At 30.4% G+C, this 12,538-nt stretch overlaps 1 protein-coding gene across 2 annotated transcripts; it reads right to left on the bottom strand.

The window, feature by feature from the left end:
* Positions 1 to 974: 974 nt before the first annotated feature.
* LOC107416777 (7-deoxyloganetin glucosyltransferase) lies at positions 975 to 3,391 on the bottom strand. 2 transcript variants are annotated; one of them, XM_048471108.2, is made up of 2 exons: positions 2,800 to 3,391; positions 975 to 2,200 (listed from the first exon to the last, which is right to left on the bottom strand). In XM_048471108.2, the coding sequence occupies exons 1-2, from the start codon at positions 3,311 to 3,313 to the stop codon at positions 1,266 to 1,268; spliced, it is 1,449 nt and encodes a 482-aa protein (XP_048327065.2). In that variant the 5' UTR covers positions 3,314 to 3,391; the 3' UTR covers positions 975 to 1,265. The 2 variants fall into 2 exon arrangements, with proteins under 2 accessions (XP_048327065.2, XP_015880792.3); XM_016025306.4 differs by having other exon boundaries at positions 975 to 2,158.
* Between the last annotated feature and the right edge of the window lie 9,147 nt (positions 3,392 to 12,538).

Here is a 12,538-nt window from a genome sequence, read left to right as displayed (position 1 = left end):
CAAAAGCAAAAATAAAACCACTACCATTGGGGATGATTACTTAGTGGAAAAAACCACTACCATCAGACTGTAAGTTTGAGAGTTGTGGTTCACCTCTTGACGAGCCGCATTATTGCATCAGTATATCGCAGACTGCGTGGCACAGGGCTCTTGACTTCAAACCTCAAAAATAATTTTATTTTATTTTTTATTGTAGAACATATAACTTTAATTCATTCATAAAAAATATTTAATTGTTTTAAATATAATTGTATTTGACAAAGGAGATTTAAATATCCTCCAAGACTCAAACCGTAATCATATTCTATAGTTTCTTTTGATAAATATTTTTTAGTGTTTGAATATATTTGTTGATTAAATATTTTCATCAAATATAATTATATTTTAAACAATTTAATAAAATTTAATGATAAATTCTACTTCACTTGAATAGATTAAATATTTTTGTTTCTACTATAAAAAAAAAATTTATAATTTATTATAAAATATACGTTTAGTTCTTATTAATTGAATATATATTTATATTGTTTGGTTATTGTAGGCGGAGTAATATAATATTGTTCAACTATAGTTCAACAAATATTTAATGAAGAATGGTAGTTTTGAAAAACTGTATAAATAGTGGGACGAGAAAAAACGGTTGTTATGTTTATTATTTTATCATGAAGTACCATCAAAGTACTGTAGCATGTCATACTTTATCAATTTCATTTAAACTATAAATAAAAATGTGAAAAAATATTATACTAATCAACCAAGAAAAGAAATTCGCAATAGCCTTTTTTTTTTTTTTTTCCAATGCATTTAACTTTAATTAGCCGTGTTTAAAATCCAAAAGCAATCATGTAAAAGAAAAATCAAAAATCTTTTTCAAAATATATATACATGTATATATATAAAGCATAATATGTAATACAAGGGAAGGATCCTCTGAACCCAAGAACATCTCAAAGAAATAATAAATGGACACAGAATAAGTTGGTCTATATACAATGTCGATTTGAAATTGTGTCTGATTTATAATAGATGTCATCTTCTTCCAAGGAATATCAAACATATCTCAGTGTCATTGACTATCAAGCCATAACATTCCAAAGTACACATCTCCAAATACTCTAAATCATATCAAAAATATTTCTGATTTAATATTATTATCATTATTTTTATTCTAGAGGTATAAGATACAAAGTCGGTATCATTGTCTGAGAGCGTGATTTTGACAATACTATTAATATTTCATTCTGAAAAACAAGAATATATATCTTCTAATTCTGCTTTCTTAAAAGCACTTGATTCACCAACCTATCCAAGTTTTTGGATGAAGAACCAATTGAACCAGTAGCCTCTTCAGCCAATCTCTTCCACTCTATTGCTTTGTTTCTCATTTCCTTACCCTTCTTTCCCTCCATTAATTCTCTCACAAGCTTTTCTACCTCATCTCTCTTTACGTCATTATTAATCTGAATACCCACTTCCCATTCATTGCAAGTAAATCTGCAATTGGTTTGTTGGTCTGCAAAGAATGGCCAACAAAGCATAGGCACTCCAGCAGATAAACTCTCAATGGTTGAATTCCACCCACAATGTGTCAAAAACCCACCAATTGATGAATGATTAAGGACTTGTTCTTGTGGACACCAACTTTCTACAAAACCTCTTTCTTTAGTTTGAATCCCAAATTCAGGAGGCAAAATTGCTGATTCACCAATAGCCAAATCAGGCCTAATTATCCACAAAAAATGTTGCTTGCTATTTGCTAGTCCCATACCAAACTCAACCAGTTGATCTTTTGTTACCACTGTTATGCTACCAAAATTGACATAGAGCACTGAATTTTTTGGCTTAGTATCCAGCCATCGAAGGCACTCTGTGTCTTCCTTCCAAAGACTGTAACCAAATTCCTTTGATGGGTCTTTTGGTATATGATTGAGAAGAAGTTGAAGAGGACCAATCACGTACATATGTGGAAACAAAGACGAAATGGTATCCAATACGTTTGGTTCCAAAGCTTCAAAAGTATGTAGAATTACTGCAGAAGCTTTGTCAAGTCCCTCTGTTTTTTCAATTGAGAAGTTGAGCTTAATGTCGTTTGGATTCGTAGTTCGAAAGAAAGATGGAAAATCTTTCAAACGGAAATCTTTGATTCCTGGAATCCAATCTACAATGGTGTCCAAATACCCATTTGTTAGACATCTCTCGTCTGCATATATGACAAAACATTAATCAAAAGTAATAAACTTATAAGATGCTTAAAATAGGAAGTAACATATATATATATATATATATATATATATATATTCAACTTTTATAATTATAATTATTAATCATCAAGTTTTTTAAATAAGATTTTTATATACTATAAAATCCATATTTAACCATTTTTTAAATTTTAAATTTTAATGTTTAATATGATCTAATAATTATTAGTGGTAAACCTTAATATAACAAAGTAAGGTATATTTTCTGTATATATAATTATATAATTATATGCTGTAATATACAGCTCATGCTATAGTAGATGTTAATATCCAATTGTATATAATTCAAAATAATATATCTTATAAATTATATAAAATAGAATAACATATATTACAAATTACTTATAAGCATTCACTGTAGCATAATTGTAATAATTATATATTAATCAAATATGATGGATATGGACACCTCTATAACGGTGAGTCCATACCCAATTACATGTAGTTATGCCAAATTATATCAAAATTATATAAACATAAATAATTTAAATCAAAATTTAATATACTATATTATCATTTTGTATCTCAAAGCCCACTTAACCTTTTAGCGGTATGATTCCTTTTTCCAGCAAAGATCTACCGTGTTTGAATCCCATGAAAGAGCAAGCAGAGAAAGGGAAAAACTTAACGTCAGGGATTCCAAGTTGTTGAGCAACGGCGGTGGTGAACATCATAAGCCCATCTGAGACTATGCAAGTAACAGGAGGATTATTATTATTGAGCTTTGTAAGGAGCTCAAGAAATGGAAAGGCCATGGATTTCTTTCTGATAAAGTCACAGAGAGTAGTTATGTCTTGGGTTGCATCTTGTACATCAGAAGGTGGAAGACCATCGGGAATGGCTTCAAAACGAAAGTCGGGCAAGCCATGGAGGGAATTTGGGCCTAAAGATTTGAGAAAACGACTGTGATTGAACTCGGTGTTGACGAAGGTTATGTGAAAGCCTCTGTGATGAAGAAGCTCTGAGAATTTAAGCAATGCTTTTATATGGCCCTGAGCTGGGAAGGGAATGCTTACAGCATGAGCTTTTTTGGCTTCTGCAATAAAGGAAGCCATATCTCTCTGCAAAACGGAAGGGAAGAAAAAGTGTTTTCAAAAAATATATCTCTATGTGCGTTTCTCTTTGGCTCTTCAGTCGTATTCATCAACGAAGATAATAGTATACATGGCAAATATTTAATTTTATTATTTTTTATATTAAAATTTAAAAAATAATTATTTTAATGATAATTTTTTAAGTTATTATTTAATATAAAAATTTTATTTGTGATTATTTACTAGGATAATTAATATTTTTCATTAAAATAGTATTTATGATTCTATGATTTATGTAATATTAAATTTATTTTCATAAATTTATGAATGTTAAGGAAACAATAATTTTTGCCATTAGACTGTTTCTATAAGGAATATCGTGGATATTAAATTAGTTTTATAAAAATAAAATTCGTGCCAAAAACATAAAACTAGTTTATTGAAATCTAAACTAATTGTAATTTAATATCCTTCAATTTAAATGAAATGTATTTTTGAACTTTTAAATTTAAAATAGTACAATTTAAGTTCTTAAGTTGTCAATTTTTTATATTTCAATCAAATTGGAATTTTTGACAAATAATATGTAATATTAGGATTAAAATGCAGAATTTTGAAACTAAAAGATTTAAATTATAACAAATTAAAAACAAAGGGTCTAAATTGTACTAATTTTTTTTAATATTGATAAAGTAGGATGCAATCGTTAACCACCTTGAGTTAAAAAAAAAAAAAAAAATTGAGTTGAACTGAAATACAACAAATTGAAATTTAAAAGTTGAAATTGCAATTTTTCAAATTTAGTAATTTCACCCAAACTTTTTCCATAATCTAATATGATATTATTTTGGAAAGTTACAGTAACACTTTTTTTTTTCATTTTTTTGAGTTCTTTATTATAGTATTGAAGGTGTGACATTCGAACAAAAAATCATTACACCAGTAAATAATAGCTTTGCTAATGATCTCATGTCCTGAGAAGAACTAGCGATACCTTTTCCATTTCAACAGTGTTGGGTCAATATTTTGTAGTTTTACATACTCACATTTCACTTTTGTTGAAAATTTGCAATATCACTCTTTGTACGCAAATATCAGATTTTCTTTTTCTTTTTTTTTTTTAAATAGTATCAGCATTTCATGCATCGATATTTGTAGAAACTGTATAAATGGATTAGATCCAATAATAAAATCATTAAAAATACATCTATAAATTTTAAGTTTTTAAACCTCTTACCTTTCTAAAATCTCCCTCCTCAATCATGATGAATTGTAATGTCGATAAAAAATAAATAACGTGTCAAAATTACAAAAAGATTCATGTTCAATGTGGATGGATTGCAACAAAAATGAAATATAATGAGGTATATATGAAACCAGCTATGTTTTAGTATGAGTTTATTTTGTACCATAAGGGATGCATCACCAGTATATATTATCTATAATAGATTTGAAAATCCAATATATTGTGGATGAACAATAGCGTTTTTTAGTCAACATAGTAACCGTATTATTGCAATTTTCTCTCTTAGTAATATTTTAGTATACGAGAATGTCTTCAATATAATAACAGTATTTTATTGACCCATCACTGTATTGTTCCCTTATAAATACACGTAATTAATAATGTTCCCTAAAATATAAAACAGAGAAAATACATATTATGCAATATAATTATTTACAGCTATTAATGTTTATTGTATTATTCATATTGAATTACCATTATATAAAACAGAAAATACACATTCTGCATTATAATTATTTACGGCTATTAATGTTTTTTGTATTATTTGTCTTGAATAATTACCATTCTGTCTAGAAATTTAAATTTCAACTATGGACATGATAATTTTATTTGTAGATTAGATTTAATATGGCAAAATTATTTAGAATACACTTTTAAATCTGGAATTTTTAATAATAAAATAAAATTAGTTTAATAGTAAGCTTTTTATATCTATATTATGGAATCATGGATTCGAAATATATCCATCTTTTTAAAAATATAAATCATTGTGACCCGAAAATTTTTTTTAAAAAAATCTATTAACATGGGACAGTGATCAAATTAAAAGGAAAAAAATAACAAAACAAACAAACAAACATGCAGTATAGCATTTGTATTTTTTTTAAAAAAAAAATACTAAAAAAGACATATAATATTGATAATATATCCACACACAATTTGGAATATTGAGCGAAGAATTGAGCCATTAATGCAACATACTGGCGCATATCATACATTTCATATTTTATTGGACATAAATCAAATGAATTACTCTTAATAAGTTTTCGAATTCCACATTCATATAGATTATATAGATTATGACTTGAATCAAATTGATTCATTTTGAATTTTTGATATGGTTTCATATTTTAATTTCCTTTTTCTTATTTTATTATGTTATCTTTGTCCCTTTTATCCATTATTCACAGTTTATGTCATACATACTATAGCCTCGAGAGCCAAGTTTCATGACTTGGATCTGGAAGGACATTTTCAGACTCTGAAAAAGGCAAGAGGCTAAGACATGATAATTGAATATATGTATGGAATTAATTTGGGTGATAAAGAACCATGAGATAATTAACTTTGAATCATCTCCTCTTACTTATACATTTTTAATCAAATCATGATGTCAGGACCTGTCAAAAATTCTTCCCCGGAACCCTAGACAAGCCCTGATCTCAGGGATATACCACCGAACCTTCCAACGGAAAATCCAGCAGCACCTCCCCTAAGGGTAGGACTTACCAAAAATTTCTTGCACTGAAAACACACTTCTATAAACATCCCCTTATTCCTCCCACAATACTACAAATTGATTCCACAAATTTCAGCACTTCAAATAATAACAGCAGCAACCCAGTGCATAAATAATAACTACACGTCCAATACAGTATATAGAGCATTATACAGATAATGTGGAATTTATACAATGACAGATACGGAAACAATACAAGAGGAAGAGGAAAAAGGGAATAAATACTTCTTGGACTTCGGTAACGAACTGAGACGTCGGGCTCGCCCCGGACGATCAACATCTCCCAACCTGAACCTAGGGGAACGGAATTTAAGAGCGTGAGATGCTAATCATCTCAGTGAGTGACCCTATCTACTAACCATCTTTAATATTAATAATATACCAAATAAAGGGATTTAATTAATTAATACCGAACAATTAAATAAATAAATAAATAAACAATTGAGGTAACAATTTCTCTCAAAACCCTCACTATTCACTCCGTTGGAAATGTTCCCCTTTTAAAACATTTTCACAAAACCCGATATTCGTACTTTCCGAAAACCAAGGGACTAAATAATTTAATAAACAACAAATAAATAAATAAATACCCCAAATATAAATAAACTGCAATAAATTATAATAAATAATTTTGTACTCTTTGGGGTTTGAAATTTCTATTCGAAAAATTTGTACTTGACGCACCACACCATATACCAGTGATACCCTCCGATACCCAGCGTCCTGAGCACCGACTGGCGGGGAGATTAAAGAGAGAAACTTGCAAACGGCACTTCGGCGTCCCAACAGTACCGCTGCTGAAACCATCATCCCGGCCAAGGAGGGGGGCGGCTGTGTGCACTATATAAGACTTGCATGTCCACGGTTCAATGGCAACTCACGGGTGAAATAATAATACTTGCGCGCTGAACAACATATACATATACCAGAACAACAATACTGTGTGAATGCGTCTAAAATAATTATTAAACCAACCGTACCGTTTTCCAAAATTACCGTGGAAAATATACCAAATTTTCACAAAATACCATCCCACATATTTCCTTTTCATAATCCGGTACGAAAGCATCGATAACAAATAAACCATAATTTTCTCGTAATACGAGGTTCAACAATTCAAATACCGCGGGCATAATTTACAAAATTAAACCACCAACTTAAACAAATATTTTCATAAAATATTTAACCCAATTATGCCCGAAAAATAACACTTAAAACCACATACGATTATCACTGAAATATACTTTGCTCAGACATAATAAATACCATATAATCACCATAAAATAAGAATCGGGAATTTTTTAATGACCCCAAAATTTCATTTAGCACCAATGGATAATTATATATAAAATAATATTTTTTCCCGACTATATTTAAATTCCACCACATGAGCATAATTTCAGATACCAATTTAACAGCAATTAAATATAATTAATTATCCCAAAATATTTATTAAAGGTGGGTCACTCACCTGGAGCACGCAATTAACCTAAGATCCACCATGGGATCAATTCCATGACTCACCCGTGCTCCTAGAACAAAATCCACACATAGTCAAATAAATTAATATTTTAATCGGATAAATAATACCCGGTACCCGGGGGGTCAAACACAAACGTTATCCAAAATAGTCGAATAATATACCGAATCGAAGCTCGTGGAACGAGGATCACATTACCGGTCTCCATCGACCCCAATTCCGCCGGAGGTGGCCGGAATTTGGCCAGAAAACTTTGGCCGATTTTCAATTCCTCGTATCTCGCAAACCGCTTCGAATTTTTAAGATTGGAGGCCATATTTGAACTCAGAGGATCCAAAATAGGAGGAGAGGGGTGGCAATTTGGACTGGGCTAGCCGGAAAACACAAGAAAAGAGGAGAGAGAAATTTTTCCGGCCGGCGGCTTCTCCAGCCCGATCGGGGCACGTCCGGCGGCTTCTCCAACCCGATCGAGGCGCGTCCGGCGGCTTCTCCAGCCCGATCGGGGCGCGTCCGGCGGCCGATGACCGTGAAAATTGGTGGCCGAGCTCGCCTCCTCCCTCCGCTCATCACTGGCCAGCGCGTGTAGCTTATGGGTGGCCGGAATTTGAAAAACACGGCGAGGCCGAGAGGGAGAAAGGAAAGGAAAGGAAGAAGGAGAAGGAAGAAGAAGGAGGAAGAAAAAGAGGGAGATGGCCCCGTGGCCTTTTTCCCATGTGGGGAAAAAAAGAAAAAGAAAAAGAAAAATAAAAAGAAATAAATTAAAATTAATTAAATAACATTAATAATAGTATTATTATTTAAAATAATAATAAAATAATATGATATTTCACATGGTTGACATGTGGCTTCTCAACATGGTGACACATGGTCACATTCATTAAGTCACCTGTGGCACATCGTTACGCGTTTAAAAATAATATTAAAATAATACGGTGTTTGAAAAACTCTACAGGTTCATAACTTTCAAACCACATGTCCAAATCGGACGTGCCGCTAGTCTACAGACTCGTATCGACGAGCACTTTACAACCATGTATGAGTCAAAGCTCATTTCCCCATAAATAAAAAGTCAACTCCGGCACCCCTTGGACAGTTTGGACCTCAACTTGTTTTGCTCATAACTTTCAAACTGTAGCTCCGTTTTCAACGTGCTACTAGTCTACGAACTCGTGCCAACGTGTACTTCGTAACGGTACCTCAGTCAACTTAGAATTCCAACTGTGTCAAAAAATCAACTTTTGATCCCTGGTCAACGGTCAACGGTCAAAGTCAACAGTCAACCTCGGTCAACGTGCAAAAATTCCGACATGGTTCGGGACGGGATGTTACACATGATCCCATCTTGATCGATTTGGCATTGATAATCAACCGGCCCTATGGTGATGGGGGTAGTCGTGGCATCATGTAGCTGGAGTGGAGGCACCTTGAATATGCCTCTAGCTATGGAGCTACAAACTCATATAATCTCTCATATATGTTTGTGGCTCTTTAAAATACTTAGAAACTTATAAAAGAGATTCTAATGAAAAATTCATCGGTGCATTTTAATAAAAAATAAAACTAGCTATATATATATATATATATATATTTGAATGGAAGATTGAATTTTATAATAGTTTTCCACTAATCTATTTCAAATTAGTGTTATTTATTAACATTAATAATTGAAACACTAATAAAACCTGCATGTTATATATCTGTTATTACATGATTCACTTTTCTATATTAATTTTTTAATAGTAAAAACTAAAAAAATTAAATGCTACTAATTATCAATCACCACATAAGCATTCAAAAAATACATATTTGACATATTTAAAGTACCCATATTTATAGAGAACTACCATATTAAATGTATTTAAATAATATAAATTCATTGTCATATTCCAAAAAAAATAAATAAATATATAATAGGTCCATTTTACTTTGCTCATATTTATGGATATCGGTTAGAGCAACCACATCCGTATAATTTGGATTGGATGTCTTAAATGATAAAAATCCAAAACCAATACATCTGTCGAATCAAAAGTTTCCCACGACAATATATCTACCACGTTAATGAATGGATGGCGGTATCAAAAAATAAGAAAATAAAGAAAGGAAGAAAGAAAAGAAAAGAAAAATATGGAAGGCTTCACACCAAAAATTTACTAGTATGTAAATTTTGTCATCGGTACTTAAGAGATGTCATTTTCTCAGATTTTTATTTTTTTTTATTTTTATATATCAGATGTACATCTACGTTTTGGATTGAAGAATGCTATCCATTACACGTTTGTGTTAGAAGCATTTTGTTTTAAAATGTAATAAAGAAGGTGAACTAATTATTTATTTTATAATTTGAAAAAATTATCAAAAATCCAAAATGGTTTCTTTTGACAATGATACCAAATTGGAATCCATGGTTCCACCTGCACTATATATACGTCGTGGACAGGGGTGAAGCACGAAAAGTAGTTTTAGGGGCCAACCAAATAATACAAAAATAAAATTTTGTTTTTCATCATACAAAAAATAACAAAAATTATAGAAATTTACACAATTAGTAGTACAATGTTAATAAGTAGTCTTTTATGAACTACTACACTAAATATTTCTCAGTATTTATAAACTCGGAAAAATAAATACATCTAATATTATAAAATATATATATATATCAAAATATCTCTGCTATCCGACGAATTAACTGGACCATATCCGATTGGCGACAAATATCCAATAACATTTTTTTCTTTCAAAAAAATAAAAAATCTTTGTAGGTTAGCAAACAAAAAGAAAAATTCATCCACTGCCCGCTCATTCAAACAGGGAAAAAAGGCAAATTAAAGTCGAATAATTGACCAGGCAGCAATGAAAACAGTATAACTGTTTTTAGTGGAGAAAAATAAAATAAAAAAATTTATATATATATATATATATATTTTTGGGGGGCGGTCTGGCCTGGCCATCAACGCACGTTGCCCAAAAAGACAAAAAACAATAATAATAATAATAATGATAATAATAATAATAATAATAATAATAATAATATTATTATTATTATTTGTTTACCATCTGCCTCACAGTAACAGCATCCGAAGGATAAAGCAAATGTAAGAAAACTATTATCGCATCATCTTATGAGTTCAAGGTTGTGGATTCAAACGGTAATATTGTCACTACGTGCTTATATTTTTAGATGACCAAAGCTGAATTTTCTATGCGGGTTAGATAGAAAATTCTGTCCTTTTAATTTGTACCAAAAAATTGGCTTTGAAGTCGTCGGATTTGTACTATAATATTGAAACAATTCACTAATTAGCTCGTCATGAGGCTTAAATTCATGATCAATTGTCTCAAATTCAAATGATCACAAATTCGATTTTTCATTTCCGAAATGATAATATTGTTATTATTATTGGTCAATTTTTAAAAATAATAATAATAAAGGACTGTGACCATATTATAGTTGTGACAAAGACAGGTGGTTTGGAAACAATAGCAAATCTTTATTATTTCCTCACTCAAATCAAAATTGAAGCAAATTTACAGCTAATTTATAACTTTGTGTAGAATATGTTTTATTCTTTTTTATTATTACTTTTGCATAGTATGTATAACTAATTTTGTCAAATTTATTAGAGAACAGAAACTCTTCAACAAAAGTGACAGAAAAAATCGAAAAAATAGCCGTTTCAGGAGTCAAATAAAAGGATTTTATAATTCTAAGAGCAAATTATATAAAATAAGGAGGATAAAATATAGTTACCTATTTTGTTGTTATCCAAATGACTCATAACGGTGTGATCTATAATTTTGGGCCATCTCTCCTATGTACTAGGATCCAACCCATATATCTCAGTCCAAGACTATCAACAGATTGTCTTTTGGTCCATTAGCATAAGCCCAACCTATTAACTTCCATTTAGCCCAGAAATCCTCATGAATCTATTGATTTATTTGCATTAATTATCCAAAATAATAATAGTAACAATAATTTGTTTGCATTTCTACAATTAATTTGTGAATTGGGATCGGGAATTTTTAGACCGTATTTGTATTGGTAAATCTTCAAAAATCATTGGTCCAACCTTTTTTTTTTCCCCCCGCCAATTCTCTTTTTTCCTTTCCAATATATATATGTTACTCTTGTATTGATATTTCCTTATAAGTTACGGAGGCTTATAGCCAAGTCTGTGAAATTGTAAACCGTCTTCATTGTGTTATGTTCCTCTGCATGTGTTTTTACTTTTCACAAATCAAAATTAGAGCTACAAAAATGTCAATTAATGTGTTTTTGTTTTTCATTTTCAGAATAACGTTAATTTAATAAAAAAATAAAAAAATAAAAAACCATTGGATTAATCTCTCATTTAATGGTTAGGATGATTTGTAAAAAAAAATTTATTAACCTTGGAAGATCTGCATATATACATGACAATGCACCATATTTAATCGATTTTTTGGCTCAAAATTATTCAAATGGATTTTTTTTATTTTATGTAAATTGCAGTGAAGGACACTCGGCGATAATTAATTTCAATACATATGCTTGTATTGATTCTAATTTTGTATTTATTATTATTATTATTATTATGTTGGGTATTTTGGTTTGATGGCCAAAGCAGATCGCCCCAAAAAATTACAATTTTTTTATTTTATTTTTCTTCCACTAAAATCAGTTATTTGTGTTTTGACTAATGCCTAGTCGATTATTCGACTTTATTTTTTTTTTTTTTTTTAAAGTTTGAATGGCAGGACAATCGATCGACTTTTCTTTTCTTTTACTTAATAAGATGTTTAATTTTCTGATAAGTTAGGGTATTGATATATGTGAATTTAAGGGGAGTCTTTTGAAATTATTTAGCTCGCTCACTTACAGCTTAAACAAGGACTCTAATAAATCACAGATGTCCTTGAAGAGCTTAGAACAAATAGATTAAAGATTACTCTTTCTATCTTAATCAAAAAGCAGATAACCACACACACTTTCTAGAAATTATTGGCTCAAGATTATTT

Source organism: Ziziphus jujuba, chromosome 4 (assembly GCF_031755915.1).
Source record: "Ziziphus jujuba cultivar Dongzao chromosome 4, ASM3175591v1".
NCBI classification, from domain to species: domain Eukaryota; kingdom Viridiplantae; phylum Streptophyta; class Magnoliopsida; order Rosales; family Rhamnaceae; genus Ziziphus; species Ziziphus jujuba.
This window is presented reverse-complemented; position numbering and strand designations above follow the sequence as displayed.